This window comes from Poromitra crassiceps (assembly GCF_964638095.1).
Source record: "Poromitra crassiceps genome assembly, chromosome: 3".
In the NCBI taxonomy this organism is placed as follows: Eukaryota; Metazoa; Chordata; class Actinopteri; order Beryciformes; family Melamphaidae; genus Poromitra; species Poromitra crassiceps.
The window spans coordinates 57,965,838-57,986,304 of NC_139625.1; the positions used below are offsets into that span (position 1 = coordinate 57,965,838).

General features: G+C 44.1%; 1 protein-coding gene across 3 annotated transcripts in view; it reads left to right on the forward strand.

Moving 5' to 3' along the window:
* LOC310773862 (protein-tyrosine kinase 2-beta-like) overlaps positions 1-20,467 on the forward strand; it is a 54,643-nt gene that overhangs the window by 31,595 nt on the left and 2,581 nt on the right. For 2 of the 3 annotated variants that reach the window (XM_083633848.1, XM_083633849.1), the window contains exons 22-29: positions 6,800-6,896; positions 8,123-8,170; positions 10,931-11,053; positions 11,322-11,357; positions 12,131-12,155; positions 12,572-12,615; positions 15,389-15,523; positions 18,842-18,922. In XM_083633848.1, coding sequence (XP_083489974.1) covers positions 6,800-6,896; positions 8,123-8,170; positions 10,931-11,053; positions 11,322-11,357; positions 12,131-12,155; positions 12,572-12,615; positions 15,389-15,523; positions 18,842-18,922 — 589 coding nt within the window. The remainder of the gene's footprint in view (positions 1-6,799; positions 6,897-8,122; positions 8,171-10,930; positions 11,054-11,321; positions 11,358-12,130; positions 12,156-12,571; positions 12,616-15,388; positions 15,524-18,841; positions 18,923-20,467) is intronic. The other variant, XM_083633850.1, reaches the window with a different exon arrangement.

The following is a 20,467-nucleotide window of genomic DNA, read 5'->3' on the forward strand; positions in this document are numbered from 1 at the left end:
GTGCAGCAGTCTCTCTTGTGTCTCATGCAGTCTACAAGAAACACTTGCAGCACCTTCCACTACAGCCAACCAGCCTCATCCTGAGAACCTACACTGGTGAGTCGGTGCCAACCAAAGGGGTCATTGATGTCACAGTTGAGGTGAACGATCAAAAAGCGAAACTAGCACTGTACGTGGTAAAAGGGGATTTTCCATCTCTGCTAGGCCGTTCATGGCTCAAGGAAATCACGCTGGACTGGCAGGCAATCCACAAGGTGTGTAAAGGGGACTCACATCTGACAATAGTCCTGGATAAACATGCTGAGGTGTTCAAAGAGGAACTAGGAACCATGAAGGAAATCACAGTCAAACTGAACCTCAAGCCTGACAGCAAACCAAAGTTCTTTAAGGCCAGAACAGTTCCCTACGCCATAAAGCCAAAGGTAGAAGCGGAGCTGGAAGCCCTGGTCAGGAGTGGGGTGCTGGAGCCAGTCAAACACAGCGACTGGGCCACTCCGATCGTGCCTGTGCCAAAGAAAGATGGCTCAGTGAGGATTTGCGGAGATTTCAAAGTCACCATAAACCCAGTGCTATTGGCTGAGGAGTACCCACTTCCTCTCATCAATGACCTGTTTGCTGGCCTGGCTGGAGGACAGAAATTCAGTAAAATTGACCTCAACCAAGCCTACCTCCAGATGCAGGTGGATGAGAAGTCGAAAGAGCTGCTCACAATAAGCACTCAAAAGGGCCTTTTTAGGTACTGCAGACTGCCTTTCGGCATAACATCAGCCCCAGCTGTGTTCCAGCGTGCAATGGACCAGATATTGAGTGGCTTAACTGGAGTCCAATGTTACCTGGATGACATACTGGTAACCGGGAAGAACGAGGAAGAGCATCTGGTAAACCTGGATGCCACACTGCAGAGACTGGCACAATATGGACTCAGGGTCCGCAGATCAAAGTGTGAGTTTTTCCAGTCTTCAGTGGAGTATTTGGGACATGTGATTGACTCTGAAGGCTTACACAAAGCTCCATCCAAGATCAAGGCGATCACAGAAGCACCAGCGCCCGAAGATGTGAGTCAACTACGCTCTTTTCTCGGGCTCCTGAACTACTACGGCAAGTTCATTGAGAACCTCTCATCCTTGCTCAAGCCGCTTCACGAGCTGTTGTGCCAGGGCGAGGCCTGGAATTGGACTGAGCAGTGCGAGGATGCTTTTGTGCAAACAAAGAAGGCGTTGTTGGAGTCTGACGCCCTGACACATTTTGATCCCACACTGCCCCTACAGCTAGCATGTGATGCTTCTCCTTATGGAGTGGGGGCCGTGATTTCTCACATCATGCCCAACGGTGAGGAGCGACCCATCGCTTTCGCTTCACGCACGCTTAGCAAAGCGGAGAGCAATTATGCACAAATTGAACGAGAAGCGCTGGGAATAGTGTTTGGTGTCAGGAAATTTCACCAATATCTCTATGGAAGGAAGTTTATTCTTCTGACAGACCACCGCCCCCTGACAACAATATTTGGGCCCCATACTGGCATACCCTCCTTAGCAGCCAGTAGGATGCAGAGATGGGCCTTGTTGTTGTCTGCTCATGATTACGACATCAAATACCGACAATCTGACCTGCATGCAAACGCGGACGGCCTCTCTAGGCTACCCCTGCCTGTCAACCACAGCGAGCCGTCACAAGCCAGCGAGCCGCCACAGGCCGGCATCTTCTACTTCAGGCAAGTGGAGGAAGCTCCCATCACTCATGCTCAAGTGAAACGACACACCCGAAATGATCCCGTGCTGTCAAAGCTGTTGGATATAGTGATGCATGGAGGATGTGGGGATCTTCCTGAGCTAAAGCCTTACATCGCGAGAAGATGTGAGCTCTCTGTGCAGGCAGGATGTCTTCTATGGGGACGCAGAGTAATTGTTCCACCAGTGTTGCGACAAAAGCTACTGCAGCAGCTACATGCAGGCCACAGCGGAATGGTCCGCATGAAAGAGCTTGCCAGGAGCTACTTCTGGTGGCCTGGACTTGATGGACAAATTGAAGAGACGGCAAGGACATGTCCATCATGTCAACAGGTCCGCTGCATGCCACAGCCCGCCCCTCTTCATCCGTGGGAGTGGCCAGAGGAGCCATGGCAGCGCGTCCATGTTGATTTTGCTGGCCCGTTTGAAGAGAGGATGTTCTTGGTGGCCGTAGATGCTCACAGTAAATGGCCAGAGGTGTCCATAATGAGATCTACTACAGCAGAGAAGACCATCGAAAAACTGGGAGAAATGTTTAGTCGATTTGGATTTCCTGAACAACTAGTGAGTGATAATGGCCCACAATTTATCTCACAAGAATTCGAGAGATTTCTTGAGGTGAATGGAGTACAACACATCCGCTCTGCGCCTTATCACCCCTCTACTAATGGACTAGCAGAGAGATTTGTTCAGAGCATGAAGCACGCACTAAAGGCTTCACAGGGACAGGGCTCCCTGCACCAGCGGCTGAACAGTTTCCTGTTGTCATACAGAAATGTTGCACACTCAACGACAAAAGTTGCTCCTGCAGCACTTCTCATCAAGAGGCAACTCCGCACCAATCTTGACCTTTTGAAACCACCCAAAACTAAAGAGACTGTTCACCAAAACCAACAAGCTCAGGTGGAGAGACGCGGGAACAGAGCGAAGGAGAGGGTTTTCCGCCCAGGTGACAGTGTACTGGCACGTAACTATGGCAACAGACCAAAATGGATGCCTGCTACAGTCCTAGCACAGACCGGCCCTGTGTCTTACACCATCAGGACCACTGAGGACATCGTCTGGAGGAGACATGCCGACCAGCTGCTTCCTGGGTCTGCCGCATCACCAGTGCAACCTCCACCAGTGGTTTGTGCTGAGCCCACGATCACCCAGGATGTGCCGTGTTCTGTGGAGCCTGTTTCCCCGGGCCCCACTTTTTCAGCTGATTCACAAACTGAACTGTCACCGTTCCCTAAACTGCCATCTGCTTCTGCTACAGCCGGTGTGGATTCGCCGGGTCGCAGTGTTATCCGTCGCTATCCTCAGAGGGAGCGCCAGTCACCCAAACGTCTGGATTTGTAATGAGTGACATACCCAGAAGGACGGGGCAGAATAATCCCCAGGGTAATGTCAGGGTCTGAGGAGTCGGACCTCATTCCCTTAATAATAACAGGAAGAACAAACTCAGACATTGGGGGGGAATGTAAAATAAATTGTAAAAGAAAAAAAAATTGTAAAACAAAAGAAAAAAAAATGTTCATGCTGGTATGTTGTGTGATCCAGGTGTGATGGTATTTGACCTTATTGTTTGGAGTTATTGATACCGGTAACATGCTACACATAGTTACTCTTGGTTTGACCACACCTGCTAATGCTAGTGGCATTATTATTTTCCTTTTTGCCTTTATGATGTATGGGTACACTTTCATTAAGTGGGGAGGAGATGTCATATATTGGGGTTATTGCCTTTACTGCCCTCTGTTGGTCTAATGAGTCATGACATGTATAGCCACTAGGAGAGTCACATGACCGTGACACTACGAAAATAAACCAGCTACCATTGCAAACGAGAAGTCCGTCTCTGGCTGAATTAATGTTGTAGCTAGTGGTATAAGTTGAAGTAATACCCTAGGGAAGACACAACAACCACAGTCACCCTCACAGCTGTGTATATTCCACCTCAGGCAGACACAAAGAACGCTCTCAGAGAACTGGACCACGCAATCAGCGCACAGAAAGCAAGACAGCCGGAGACGGCGCTGGTGGTCGCAGGAGATTTTAATAGAGCGAACCTAAGGAAAAGAATGCCCACCCTCCACCAGAATATACACTGTAGCACACGGGGTAAAAACACTCTGGACCAGTGCTACACGGACATTCCTTGCTGCTACAAAGCAACACCCCGCCCCCCATTCGGCAAATCGGACCACGCCTCTATCTGGCTCGTCCCCAGACACAAACCAAAGCTTAAACGACACCCCCCAGTCTACCGAACCGCCCAACGCTGGTCAGACGAATCATGACATCCTGAGAGACTGTTTCGACCAAGTGTTATGGGGAGAATTCAACACAGGAGACCTGGATGAATATGCTGAAACGGTGTCATGTTTTATTAAAAAATGCACAGAGGACATAGTCCCCACAAAAACAGTCAAAACAATGCCAAACCAGAAACCCTGGATTAACTGTGATGTCCGGGCTGCACTTCACGCCCGGACCACCGCCTTCAAGTCCGGGACGCCAGAACAATACAAGCAGACGAAATACGCCCTCCGAGCTACAATAAAAAAAGCGCGGAGAGAATATGGAAGGCAGCTGGAGGCAAAACTGGACTCCAACAACCCCAGACACCTGTGGAGAGGCCTCCATGCTGCCACAGACTTCAAAGGGGAAAGGCAGCAAAACGCCAACGTGTCACCCACCCTGCCAGACGAACTCAACGCGTTCCCCTCCCCCCCTCCTCTCCTCCCCCCTGCCACCTCTCCCCCCCATCACCCCTCCTCCTCTCCGCCCCCCCACCACCCCTCCTCCTCTCCCCCCCCCACCCCTCAGCACCCCCACCCCATCCCATTCCCACCCAACAACCAACCCCCCCCCACCTCCCACCCCCCACAGACCCAGACCGCCCTCTCACCATCACTGAGGATGAGGTGCGCCGGACGTTCCTGCGCATCAACCCACGCAAGGCGGCCGGCCCGGAAGGCATCCCCGGGCGGGTCCTCAAGGCCTGCGCCCGCCAGCTGGCAGGCGTATTCACAGACATTTTCAACCAGTCTCTCTCCCTCCGACAAGTTCCCTCCTGCTTCAAAGCAGCGACAATCATCCCCATTCCCAAGCAGCAGAAAGTGACCAGCCTCAATGACTGGCGCCCAATAGCCCTCACACCAATAGCCAGCAAGTGCTTTGAGAAGCTGGTCATATCACAGATCCGCCCCACACTCCCCCCGGACCACGACCCGCTACAATTTGCATACCGCCCCAACAGGAGCACAGCGGATGCAGTAGCACACGTGCTCCACACCGCCCTGTCCCACCTGGAGGGGAAGGACACCTATGTAAGAATGCTGTTCGTGGACTACAGCTCAGCATTCAACACCATAGTACCATCCAGGCTGGTACACAAGCTCAAGGATCTGGGACTAAACACAGCAATGTGCGACTGGATCCTGGATTTCCTGACAGACCGCCGCCAGGTGGTGAGGGTGGGCAACCTCACCTCCTCCCCACTGACCATCAGCATAGGAGCGCCCCAGGGGTGCGTCTCCAGCCCCTTCTGGTACGACCTCTACACCCACGACTGCGTGGCGACTCAAACTTCGAACACCATCGTGAAGAGAGGAGGTGGGGGCCTTGGAACAATGGTGCCAGGACAACCACCTCTCTCTAAACGTCTCCAAGACCAAGGAGATCATTGTAGACTACAGGAGGGGGGGGGGGGCACACCCCCCCCAATCACCATCAACGGCACAGTGGTGGAAAGGGTGGACAGCTTCAAGTACCTGGGAGTCAACATCCACCAGGACCTGACTTGGGCCGGCCACACCGCCACTGTTGTCAAAAAGGCCCAACAGCGAATACACGGACTCAGGCGCCTGAAGAAATTTGGGCTAAGGCCAGAAATCCTTACGGACTTCTACAGAGGCACCATTGAAAGCCTGCTGACTGGCTGCTTCACCACCTGGTACGGAACTGTACCACCATGGACCGCAGGGCGCTACGGAGAGTGAGACGCGCGGCCCAGCGCGTAACAGGATGTGAGTTGCTAGAACTGCATGAACTGTATAAACAGCGGTGCCTCAGGAGGTCCCTGAAGATCATCAAAGACACAAACCATCCCCACAACAGCCTGTTCTCCCTGTTACCCTCAGGGAGAAGATACAGGGTTCCAAAAGCACGCACAAATCGCTTGAGGAACAGTTTCTTCCCGCAGGCCACGAGACTCCTTAACATACACAAATAGTGAAGTAGCGTACTGTACCGTACTGTAGCTGCTACCATTACGTATGTCTAATGTTTAATTGTATGTTTAATAAGGAATATGCTATTTGCACCTGTATGTCAAATACGCCGAATTTAAAACGCCGAGTTTAATTGTATGTTTAATAAGGAATATGCTATTGGCACCTGTATGTCAAATACGCCGAATTTAAAATGTTTAAGCACGTTTAAAGTATGCACACGACATGTGCACCTATGTGCAGTGAATATGCCACTGTCTCTGACTTGTCTTATCACTATACTGCCTTATTGCTTGTTGTGTCTCTTGTTGTTTTTGCACTCAATGCCCTGTTATATTTGTACTATGTTGTAAACGGAGTTCACAGCACAAGAATTTCACACGTGATACTTGTACCATGGAGTGACAATAAAAATCTTGAATCTTGAATCTTGAATCTTGAAACCCATGACCAGAATAGTCATTAGGTTATTATACTGTACATTCTCTCAATGGGCTAACTTCTAGTCCAGACCTGTCAACTCTCCCATTTTTCATTAATTTCTCCCGTATTTTCATCCCCTCGCCCGCCATGCTCCCGTTTGGTAATTTCCCCTGTAAATATCCCCAATTTCCCTATTGCTTGGCCTCCACCATTGTTGATTGCCTTGCAGCTTTCTCGGTTTGACCCCTTTATCACTCATTTCCCTTGTCTTTCTATCTACACACAGTCGCATATAGTTACTTATTAATATTAGCAGATGTCTGTGTTTCTATCCTTGTGAGGACATTTGGTATAGGAACACACACAGTCACATATAGTTAATGTTGTGAGCTGATGTGTTTCTGTGTTTCTCTCTCTGGTGCGCTATAGTGAGATCCACAAGGTGGAGTCAGAGCAGGAGAACAGGCGAGACAGAGTACGTTCCCTCATCTTCGACTCCGTGACTCCAACAGAGCCTCCACCCAAGGTGTCTCCCCCCGCCTCCCCCCACACACACATCAGGGTGCCCATGGGTCCTGGAAATCCTTGAAAGTTTGTGAATTTGAGAAAAAAAGGCCTTGAAAGTCTTTGAATATAGACAAATGGACATCGGTCATTGAAAGTGCTTGCATATATATATATATATATATATATATATATATATATATATATATATATATATATATATATATATTTATATATTTCAAGATCTTTTGATATATTTTTTATTTTTACTTAAGGGAAGGCTTTGCATATTTTCAATCCGCTTTGGATCATTATAATCTAGTATGCAGATGAGCAGTGTTTACCTTGTCTTCATGTTTTCTGCGCTGGCAAATCCCAGTTCGTCTGCTTGTAGAAACTCCGGCCCCGCCAGCTGCTATGGGTCATTAACACTCGTTATTCTTCGTGGATGTGCGCATAAAGAAAAAGTAAACATAAACAATCTGTAGTTAGAACAGCCGCCCTCAAGCAGAACATCTGTTTGCTCGTTTTTGTGTCATTCTGAGACAGAAGTGCCTGGAATAAACTGCAGAGCTCTCGGTGCAGGAAAACATGAAGACAAGGTAAACACTGCTCATCTGCATCGATCTGCATATATTACCGAGATTATAACAAAAAATTGGCAAAGCCTCCCTTTAACATGTAACAGCCTCTCTCTTTTTAATTGTTGTCTGAGCTTCGTAAAGTCTGCTAGTTCTCATTATAAAAATGATCAGTGTTGTAACAGTAATTACTGTAACCTTGATCTGTGTCTTATATCATGTTGGGTCCTTGAATGTGAGGGAATTGGACCTGGAAAGTCCTTGAAAAGTCCTTGAATTTGATGTTCCATAAGGTGTGAGAACCCTGAACAACAACAACAACAACAACAACAACAACAACAACAACAACAACAATACTGTAACACAATAATAATAATATAATCTAGAGGATTGATAAAATTGTCTTTTTGTGGACCAGAAGTAGAAAGAAACGGTCTGAAATGGCCAAAGAAAATCTCTGGGAGGAAGAAGAGTGACACCATTGGGTGGAATGATCAGTTCCCCGTCAAAGAGCCTGAAATGAAGCACTATGTTGTCAAGTTGTTTGTTTAACCTAATCAGTTCACAGCTACTGGTGCCCAAGGGCTGAATACCTCCAATATGGCCGCCAGAGGGTGTGTGGTTGGTTCTCTCTAACCCTCTCTCTCTCCCTCTCTCTCTGCCTTAGCCATCCAGAATACAAGGCAACAGCCTTCGTCGAAGCATATCATTACAGGTGCCTTACACACACACACACACACACACACACACACACACACACACACACACACACACACACACACACACACGCACACACATAAATACAGTATGCTGTCACACATATAGCTGTCATGGTTGACTACATCTGTGTATTTATGTTGTCATGCCAACAAAGCCTCAGGGTAAGTATCTCACTGATTCTCAGCCTATATGCATTGATACATTAATTGCAGAGGTTTATAGACAGCAAACCATTGTTTCAAATAGGAGAATGGTGGTAATTCCCATGAATGTCAGTTTAAAGTGCTTAAAGGGATAGTTCTGACTTTTTGATGTGGGGTTGTATGAGGTACTTGCCGACAGTCAGTGTAATACATGCAGTAGGATGCAACTGGTGCGATCCGAGTTTGGCAAGTAGAACTGTCTGCTGATTGTGATCAGGGTCATGAGCAAATAATTAATTAATTAATTACTTAAAGGGGGACTTGCAAAACAGTATTCTACTTGATTTGAAAACTCTGCAGGCAAGATGGCCGCCTATACTCCCTTCTTTACCCTGGCAGAATTCCGAGCTCATAAACTAACATAACTTGGCCAATAAGTATGTAACATACAAAATAAAACAAACGGTAATGTCTTCATTTGATGTAGAATGCAGAGGACATGTAACTGTTTAGTTAAACTAGCATTCCAGGAATATTGTATTTACTGCGCTGCTCCAAAGATAACGTAGTTGGCTCGAGCCTGTTTCGTCCTGGAACCCACTCTCTTTGCACCAGAACACAATCGATTTGGGGGTGGAACACGCCAGGATTGGCCTACGCCAACCCCAGTGCCCAGAACTGTCAAATCAAATCATCGACAGAGTCGCATGGCCTGCCTCCCAGTATTTTCAGTGTATCAGAGCTAGATAGATGGAGAACGTTAGAAATATAGCCAGCCACGTTATAAACAACAAACTAACGCTGGTGATCCGTATGGAAACAGTGTTACTTGTGTGACAGGGTCGGGTCTCAAAATAGAATCAGGCTCGCGTCTAGACAAACCTGCCACAACAACAACAGAACGTCTTTGCACAAGAATTATCAAACAAGAAGTCCAATAAACAGATGGGAGTGCTTACCTGGGACAGGTTGGGGCGCTGACAGATAGACGGCCTGCATGGGCTTCAATGGACAGCCGAGTCTGTGGTGTGGAGGCCAGATACAGGCAGCCTCCGTTCATAAGACACTATTTCAACATAAGTATCACACACACACACTGACACCCATACGTGAAAACGGAGGGAAGGCTCTCGAGACCAGCCGTGACAGAGCTGAGAGTCTTCTTCAATCTAGTACTGGGAGAGAGACTGGCAGCGGAAATGCCACGTCATATAAAACTAACATAAGCCACTCCCACTTCCTGTCTGATAAACTGGTGCAAAGCCGTAAATTGCAATATCATAAATCACTCGACAAGGTAAATAAGGGGGTCCCTGACAATCACATCTCAATCACATATCACCCTGTGACACTTGAAATGGTTAAAATGTATATAAATTTGGTCATTCAGTGGCGTTTTACTGCCATATAACATAACTAGCTAGCCGCTAACATTAGCCACAGTAGGCAATTACACATGATGCATTGCTCTTAAAGGGCTCGCGCCGCGTGCACTACGGTAATAATCACATAAAGAAAGAAAAAAATTCACACCAGGTGAGCAGCATTGAAGTTTTTTTTTTTTTTTTTTTTGCTTGTGGCCCCCTTCACACTCAGCAGACAGCTCTACTTGCCTGACGTGGCCAGTCTCTATTTCTACAAACTGGGACCACGCTGGCTGCATTATACTGCATGTAGTACACTGACTGTATACTACTGAAGTATACCTCATACAACCCCACATCAAAAAAGTCCAAACTATCCCTTTAACTTTATTTATTTTCTTTTTGGGATTTTCAACAAATGTTCCCAAGGTTGGGCAGGCACATTGTCATACAATATACAACATCAATGTAATAAAATATCCACCAGTGTATTATCACACAAGAATTCAGTAAAAAAAAAAAAAAAAATCCAAACGGTGACAGCATTGCATTTTCCTAGTGCTTTTTACTGTGGTGGTGACGATAAACTGGATGTAGAAATATGTTGAGAAATGGATGGAGCTCTGCTCTTCTGAATAAGCAAGCGCCTTCTTCTTCTTCTTCCTCTGCAAAATTAGAGAAAAAGATGTAGGCCTAGTGCCCCATTGAGGTTTGGCTGAGCTATTCCAATTCCAATCCTGGCTTTCAATTCAATAATTGATTGTACTTCCGGCATGATTGTATATAGCCATAATTTTTGCCTGACACAGCACAACGCTGAGGAAGGCCTTTGGCTGAAACGTTCGTTGCTGCTGCCCGGTTTGAGGAACTATTAAAACCTGTGAAAGGACATTTGGAGTGCTGGCTTTTTCTCTCACTACTGAACTCTTTGCTTGCCTTGCACCCAGTGAGTTTTTAATCTATCTTGAGTGTGCTCGCTACCGGTGAGTTTATTTTCTAGCCATTTACAACATATTTAATAATTTCTTAATCTTAAAGTTGTAAATTCCTTGTTTTTATTTTCATTTAGTCTCCATATCTTTTTCTTATTGGTGCTGTCGCCTGTGAATCAAATGTGTGTCCAGCACTGCGATGTCTTCTTTGATAATCAAGCGACCGCAGACAAATGATAATCGCTGATATGATATGATGCCGTTTAAACACTGGTCATCTTTACTGCATCTATGTTCTGTGTGTGTATGTGTGTAGGGAGATGGGGACAGCAAGCCAGCTTGGGAGAGAGAGCGAGAGCGAATGGAGGACACCCTCCAAAGGCAAAAACGAGAGATGCTGCTGGATAAACAGTGGCTGGAGCAGGAGGAGAGACAGCTGGTGAGAGGTCACACACACACACACACACACACACACACACACACACACACACACACACACACACACACACACACACACACACACACACACACACACACACACACACACACACATCCTGAATACAAACAGTATCCGTAAGCCCCTTTACATGCATGTTCTGGCAGCTTGAAGTTTGATGGTATTGCTGATGGTATAAATATTGTCATATGCTGTAATTGATTGATCAGAGTCTGAGCTCAGATGTGATTGAAATTGTGCATTTCTGTAGGATCCTGTCGTGCAACAGGAGTCAAACATCATGAAGGTACAGTATTGTTTAGACCAGGGGTTTTCAAAGTCTGAGACTGTGGGCCTCCCCCAGACAAAGCTTAGTAGAAGGAGCCCCCTTCACTCAATTCCTGGATGCCTATGGGATCATGATTATGTTATTTGATCCCATAGACACTCAACAATTGAGCCAATATAGCCTGATATTGCTGTTTGACATACTTCAGACTATACAAAATATATAAAAAGGTTTGTCTGAAGGCATGTATTTGTTTCTGACTCTGGGAAAGTGGAAAAAACAGTCAAATTTCCCAAATGACTATATATCTCTGAACTATCTCTTTAACCAAATCACACACATTTAGACTATTCTATGACATCTCCTTTTGAGAACTAATGTAATATTTTTTTTTTTTCATTCACTGAAACTGCTTTGAAAACCTCTGCTTAGACGGCTTAGACCTACATGGAAATCAAAGGTTTAATTTCTGCTAGGATTACAAGTAATATTGTATTAAAGCTGCTCTCCCAATATCAGTTTGGGAGAGACACAATTTTATTTGATGGCAGGGGAGGAATTGTTCAAAACATCTTTTATTGTTTTATTATAGGAATTGTTCACCTCCTCCTTTCTTTTTTTGCATATTGTCAAATAGGGGTAAAAATAATTTTCAATTCAGTGTGACTTTAATAGTAATATTTTCAATTGAATTTTGAAATTGAATGCATGCATTGTTTGAACTTATACCGATAAATTTACAATTTAGACTATTCACTATTTTTGCTTCTCTCTCTCTGTGCTGTTTGCAGCCTCCTGATCAAAAGCAAGAATATTGTGAGTTATGGGCTGTGCCTCCATAAACATGTTCAAACATTAATTCAGTCATATATTATTCAGATACTATGGACCCTTGTTTGTCTGGAAATCTTCCTCTTTACGAGTCAGGTCCTGGCCAAATGCTTGATCAGTCTCAGAATAGTCCCCTTTTCGGTTGACAAACATCTCACCTCTGTTAGATTATTAATGCAAAACTTCAATGATCCATGTGGGGAAATCGTATGTATTTGATATTAACTGGTGTACAGAAGGCCTACTACAGTGTATACGTACAGAAAGGCATGACAAAACTATTCCCCCTATCATATATCTATATCATTTATAGATGCAAATGGCATATTAGATTATAGAATGTGCAGATCTGGAGATGTATTGGTAGCATTAGTTGCATTACTAACTCTTGCTCTCTCTAGCGGAGCCTCCTGAGAAGCCTCCCAAGCCTGCCCCAGTCACACAGGTAAAAAAATAAAAACCTGCCTGAAAATTCATAATAGCAAGCTCAATGCAGAAATATCATAGTTATGAGTTAAGGCATGGGGAAGTTGGGATTTGGCATGTTGAGTTCATACTGTAGGGCAGCGGTCTTCAATGGGGGGTCTGCAGAGGTACTGCAGGGGGTCAAAGCAAAGTTTTTGTCAAAGTAGCCTAGTTTGTGGGAAAAAAAAAAAAAAAAGATTTCAGACAGACACAAAAAACAATGAATAACTCCAAGCATTAATAGGCAATGAGCTAATTTTGACAAAAATTATTTACAAAATGAATCTGATAAAGCAATATGCGAAACACGTTGTTTGCTTCTTCTTGCTGGTGTGAATCCTGATATCGTGTGCACTGGTCCTCGATTATAAATGTTACTATAGGTCACACTTAACCCTAAAAGGCTGAACCATCAAAGAATTGAGAGAAAATTCAAATTCTTTGAATCTGGAGTCTTTATTGGTCCTTCTGAAAAAAAAGAAAAAAAAGAAAATATCATTTTGCAAGTCTGATTTTCAAATCGTCTCATATATGATACATCAGGCCTTATAGTCCTCACGTTTTTTTTCCTCAACAAACAAAAACAATAAAACAAGACAAGATTTAACACAAACTTTGTCCTTTAAGCATGTTAAATTAGGGATGCACGATATATATATTGATCAGATCAATTATCGGCTGATATAGGCCATTTTACGTTATTATTTATTATTCCGATAATGAAATTTTTGCCGATATATCGAGCCGATAATACGAAGCGAACATCCTGCTTTCACCTGGGCTTTCATTGACAGCGCAGGGCAGGCAGCACGCTGATGTCATCACTCATGATGTCAAACAGCTGCAGCAGGGCAGTTGCAGCAGTGACATGTGGTTGGCCGGTGTGGATGTTTTTCACATTTTCAGATTATAACAACGCTATTGACACGAGCAGACTGCAGCATATCATCCACTATGCTGAAAAGGTGATCAGTCAGATCACATCTTTATTGTCCCTTGAGGGGAAAATTGGTTTGCAGTAGAGGGCAAAAAAAGATACATGCAACCTGCCATCCCTTCGCATCACTGATGACATCACTCACTGATGACATCACAATTGCTCGAGTGACCATCACTGATCACATTATGGAGTGCTTGAGTGACATCACTCAGCGCACAACAACTCAATGACAGAACCCCCTTCCTCCCTTTTATATATGATTAGTAGGGGTGGGGGAAAAATCGATTCACCTAAGTATCGCGATTTTTAATGTCACGATTTTTTGAATCAATCTTTTATTCCAGAATCGATAATCGCCAAAAAAAGAAAAGAAAAGAAAAGAAAAATGGCGCTTGCAGTCAGGCCACTCACTGAACAGCAGGCCAGACGCCGCCTACTGGTTTACTAGTGGTTTTATTACTTTATTAGTTAGTCTGAAGTAATAATTACACTTCAGGGTTAAAGTGGGTGCATCTCATTGTAAAATTGGACTTCAAACGGCCCAAATCTGGCTTCAAACGGCCCAAATTGGGCTTCAAACGGCCCAAATTTCACGCGCATCGGCCCATATCGGCCTGGCCTGCTTGGTATCTAATGCCCGGCCTGAATTATGATCCCAGTCCGCCCCTGTTTTTAACTATATCGCCCAGCCCTACTCATGATATAATATACAGTCTCTAGTGTATGATTCAACTTTTCCAATGTTCTAATCTAGTGTAAAAAAGCAAACTGAAAAAATAAAAGAAAAAAATAAACAAAAATCGCAATAAATCGTAATATCGAATCGCAATAATCGTAGAATCGCAATACTTAAGAATCGCAATATAAATCGAATCGGCACCCAAGAACCCAAGAATGATAGTATCGAATCGGGAGATAAGTGAATCGCCACAGCCCTAATGATTAGTGATGCACTTTACTAAAAAAAAAATTATGAACATTTGAAGAGTCAGAAGTGTTCTTTGTTTGTGTTCATAATAGTGATATCAGTAAGATCTGATTAGGTCGACCTAAGGATCGCTATCGAATATTTAATCATCCATGTCACTTGCATCCCCATCCAGTATTATCTTCAGGGCATCTTCAACTGAGTATTTTCTTGCCATCTAAAAGGCATTGTGTAAAAAATTATAAAATTATACCGGTTATAAATATCTTAATTTTTACTCTAAATACACCTAATTATGTCATTTAAACCTTTAATTATTTTACTTGAGTAATAAAAAGACTGTATGTTGCTTGATTATATGCATCATGCATGAAATGCAATAAAATGACAATTGACCAATTTGCTGATAAATTATCTTATATACCTGCAGTATATCATTTGATACTCTACATTTCAACACTGTTTTACTAAAACACAGGTTATGAAATTTTAAGTAATTTTACATTGCATCAAGCTAGTAACTATTCCTATTGATGTTTCAGTAACAATTTGAATGTTTTTCTTACCTTTACCTTTTCAAAATTGACAAAGAGCTCCTTGCAAAATCACATGTTGGTTACTCCTTGCAGGTGGCCATCTTGACTATGTCAGCACAAGGCACTGAGGTGCACAAATCACTGCCCCCTAGTGCATTATCCACAAATTACATGTATCGTATTGTATACATCAGGTTTTTCAGTTTTTTTTTGCACTTATGATTTAGAGGGCTCTAAAAATCACGTATCAAATATGATACGCTTGGCGTTATATGCAACACAAATGATGAGCATTATAGTTCCTTATGATAGACTTCCAAGGTAACATGCTAGCATTGTGTTCCTGCAGCCTCTGCCCACGGCGGAGCTGGACAGATCTGAGGACCAGGTTTACACCGGTGTCATGGCTATAGTCAAGGAAGTGGTTCGGCTGAAGAATGATGTCAACACACTGCACCCCTCTGAGTATCCCACCGCTGTCAAAGTAGGGCGCCACTGTGTGTAGTGTGTGTGTGTGTGTGTGTACAGCATGGTTGCCAGAATAAAATGTTGGCATTGTACATTTCTGCAATCCATGGATATGTAACCAATAACCAAAATAACCAAAAATGCGCATCACATTTCTAGATACATGTATAACAATGTTATACATGTCATAGATTCTGCTATTGAAATAGCACAGTAACCAGTAAGGGTGGTGTGGATGGAGGGCGTAAACATTCACCTTTCACATCGGAGGCTCGTGTTCGATCCCGAGCATTTCCAAAGTCTACATTTCAACCGTAAGTCACATTTAATTTTTTTTTTTTTTATTTAAGCCTAACCCAAACCATAATCATAACTTTAACTTGTTTTACTTGCCTAAACATAACCAAAGTTGTTAAAAGTTGTTTTATTTGCATTTAGCATTAGAAAGGCAGCTAGGTTTGCAAATTAACCTCCGTTTTGTTTCAAATTTAGGTTGAGATTGTTTGCAGAAACATAAAATACCACATTTTAGGAATGTAAAAAGCTTTTTGTTTTCTTTTCTTTTGTTTCAAACACCTAAATAGTATGGATTTTTTTTGGACTCGTGTTTTCCAGCAGTGTTCTGTCGCCATCTTGGGGTCCTTCTCACGTGAGATGGAGGTCTCCCAGAGCCGCAGCTCGCCTGCTATGATCGGCAAGCTGCAATCACTGGACAGGCGACCTGTCAATCACCCCATTTTCTATCGTCTATTTACTCCAAATGGGCAAGTTATATAAAAAACTATAAGGACCACACCGTGGATTTTTGCCTCCGCCATTAGTTCATTCTTGAGTCCAAATCGCCATTTGAGGCAAATTGGAAGAAAGCTCCTGAGATTTTGCATTACAGAGCTTGGAAATTGGGTGTGTGAGGTCACAGTGACCTTGAACTTTGACCTTTAACCATCAAAATCTAATCAGTTCATCCTTGAGTCCAAGTCGATGTTTGAGGCAAATTTGATGAAACTCCGTCAAGGCATTCCTGAGATATCGCGTTAACAAGCTTGAAAATGGCGTTCGAGAGGTCACATTGACCTTGACCTTTGATCTTTGACCACCAAAATCTAATCGGTTCATGCTTGAGTCCAAGTCGATGTTTGAGGCAAATTTGATGAAATTCCGTCGAGGCATTCCTGAGATATCACGTTAACAAGCTTGAAAATGGCATTCGAGAGGTCACAGTGACCTTGACCTTTGACCACCAAAATCTAATCAGTTCATGCTTGAAGTCGATGTTTGATGCAAATTTGCTGAAATTTCGTCAAGGCATTCCTGAGACATCGCGTTAAAAAGCTTGAAAATGGCATTCAAGAGGTCACAGTGACCTTGACCTTTGACCACCAAAATCTAATCATATCATCCTTGAGTCTAAGTCGATGTTTGAGGCAAATTTGATGAAATTCCGTCAAGGCGTTCCTCAGATATTGCGTTAACAATCTTGAAAATGGCGTTCGAGGGGTCACAGTGACCTTGGCCTTTGACCTTTGACCACCAAAATGTAATCAGTTTATCCTTGAGTCCAAGTCGATGTTTGATGCAAATTTGATGAGCTTGCTCACTGGTTTCGAATGGACAGAGTTTGTACGTATGTGTGGATTGCAGACACGTAAAATCACTGGTGAAAGTGGGCCGGAACCGTCCGGTGCGCAGTTCCGGTAAGACTTTCGGTGCCTGAACGCCGTTGGGGGAAGACATGCAGCTGCCTGTCAATCAAAATCCGATTGTTGCAGAGTGCAGTCGATCCATAATTTCCAACAAGGAAATGCATGGCTGACGTTATGACATTACTAATAAACAACAGTCTCTCTCATAAATTGCTTCCAAATTGTGCCGTGTATTAGACCTGGCTGTCAGTGGTTTTTAATCCGTGCTGTGTATGCTGATTTGCGCTTCCAGCACGCAGCTCCTGAATGCGCTGCTGCTCCCTGCGCTGCTGCTGCCTGCACTGGGCTGTGTCAAGTCTAGTCTCGCTTGCGGCTTGCCTCCGCTCCGCCAACAAAAACAGTTCCACCAGGATTGCACGAGTGTAGTTCCCAAGCAAGCAAGCAAGCAGAAACGGTAATATTTCCAACCACTGAGAGGCAGGCAGGCAGCGATGTGCCGCAAGGCATGGGTTTACTTTGTGGCAATTGTGGGGCGAGTAGCTGCGGTGGGATTGGGCCATTAGCTAACAGGCTGGAGGAGGCGCAGTGAAATGGAGTGATACACACGAAGCGCTGTGAAATGGAGTGATAGCCTACACACACAGTGAAGTGCCAGCGCTGTTAACGTGAAATGGATGGCGGTAGGCAACTCTTGTCCAATCAAATTACTCGGCCGGAACTAACTGTGGTATAAAGGTGCGTTTGATTTATTGTTCCCGGACATTTTGCGACCAAATGCACCTACTTTATTAATGCAATTTGCACCGGGCAGCGGGCAAGGATGGATAATAAACGAGCCCAACATGTTTGCCATTGTTTTCAGAACAAAAGGAGCAGATACATGCAACGAACAATAACTCAAATGTTTAAGAGGAAGGAGAGAGATAAAGAAGCAGATAATGGGCTAAAGTTAGAAGAAGAGAGCAAATTGAGGGCCAGAGGGAAGAGGCAGAGCCTCTGCAAAATGAAAACCCACCCTCAGATGCAAATACAGGTGATGATGCTAATTTAGACCAGAGAATGGACATGAAGTTAGCTTAATACTAGCAAACTAGACAGTGGCTTACTCAGAACACAGTCTGTGTGCATACAGTACAACATTTTGTATGTATCCTACACATTGTAGGATACATTTTGAGATATTTTATTTTACTAATAATCTGGTCATTAATTTATCTGCCCACTGTTCTGACAATTCAAAGACAGAGACTGTTTGACTGTTGATGAATTTAGTTGTAAATGTTATTCTAATTTAATTAAAACAGTTGAGGGCCAGAGGGAGGAAGAGGAGACTCAACAAGAAGCAGCAGGTCCCTCCACAGAAGAAAGAACAGGCGATGGGGGTGGGAGGAGAACAATATGAAACGATGAAGGTTGGGGTAGTAGCCTATAGTTCCTGCAAGAAATTCAAACCACTTTCACCCCTGCGTAAAATGCAGACATTTTATTCTGGCGATTGGGTTGGTGTGTGTGTGTGTGGGTGTGTGTGTGTGTGTGTGTGGGTGGGTGAATTGGATGGACTATTTTTTTTATTGCTATTCTACAAATTCAAATTAAACAAGATCCTTCCTATCTTCCCTCCCTCTGTCCTCCCTTCTGTTTGTCCTTCCCTCCCTGCATCACCTGGCCTCCTCTCCCCTTGTGCCCTTCAGGCAGTGGGTGTTACTCTTCGTGGTCTGATCCAAAGGGTGGACGAGCTGCTGCCCTCCCTGCATGCCTCCATCAGGACAGAGGTAGGCCTCCTCCTTCCAGCTCCCTTTCTACTACAAAGTTGGTCTGATCATCTCTTTGCTTCAGCCATTTTCTTTTACAATTAGCCTTTTTCACTTTCACCACCCAATTCACCCATTTTGTGTCTAAAAGGCAGGAAGTAACACAGGTGCAAGCAAAACTTTAACAAGGGCCCCAGCACTGGATCACCTAAATGGATTGGAAGTTGGAAACCGTCATTGTCTTGCACCTGTGTTACTTCTTGCCTTTTAGACACAAAATGGGTGAATTGGGTGCGAAGTGAAAAAGGCAAATATAACCGGACAGACAGACAAGCATTAGGCTACATTGTTTTAACACACACCTGCCAGCCAATCAGAAAAGAGTATTCACCCAGACCAGGGGTGGGCAACTGGCGGCCCACGGCCCGGCCCCCTGTGTGGCCCGCGCTGGAATTGCAATAAATAAATAAATAAACAAATAAAAAATTATAGTGCACCTGAACGCAACATGCAAGATACCTGCTGAATAAGTGTCCAAATGTTCATGTCATTCTGGCCAATACTCCACTTCTCTTATAACATTTCAGTCTGGAATATGGAATATCTTTCAATAATCTTTATGACTAAAAGGCTAAAAGTAATCTCATGTGTAAGAAATGACTGTTCTACATTGAAGTAAAAAATGTAATAATTAACTTGTTGGTTTTTGATTTATTTAGCTTCAAGAGTGCATTTTTGTTCTTGCGTGACCCTCAACACATGGCTTTGAGAATCCTGGGCCACTTACTGATACTTATGCTTAAATTAACCCACTCATATTCTGGTTTATTTCAAGAAAAACATTTTGGCTAGTGGAAATTCTAATTGGCTGGTAACTTTAAAATCATATTGGCAGGTGGTCAAAAAAGTTAATTTCAAGCCCTGCAGGGAGAGCAGGTGGGGACAGAGGAGAGTGAGTGAGAAAAGGATCAAATATTGGTGGTTAAGACTGAATAATGACATCACAACTGTTCATTTAAAATTAGTTATTCCTCTAAACCTGGCTTCAAATGCCCCAAATGTTCTACGCTGGCGCCGTTCGGCCGCCAGCCCTCAGCAAAATCTGGCCCTCTGGTAGCAAGGAGATTTTTTTGTGGCCCTCTCTATTATCAAAGTTGCCCATCCCTGGCCCAGACCATGATATAGACCAGTGGTTTCCAAACTTTTTGTGCCCAAGGCACACCAAATGGCACAACAAAATCTCAAGGCACACCTATATAGCCTAAGTCTATCGGTGCAAAATAGCCTCTATTACTCTTATCACTCTAAATGATTTTTATTTACTAACTTCAAACAAAATGTGACAAAATATATTACTCTACGAACTAATTTGAAACTTTGCAAAATGACTACATCAAAGCAGCAACACACCCACTTATTGTATAGTTTTAGGCTATATTTGCAATTGCAATAATGTATGGTTGTCACAAAATCCCAAGGCACAAAATTAGGACAAGTCCAGGTGTCCAGGCACTCTGGTGTGCCTTAAGCCAGCTCCTTGGACACACCATTTGGGAACCACTGGGA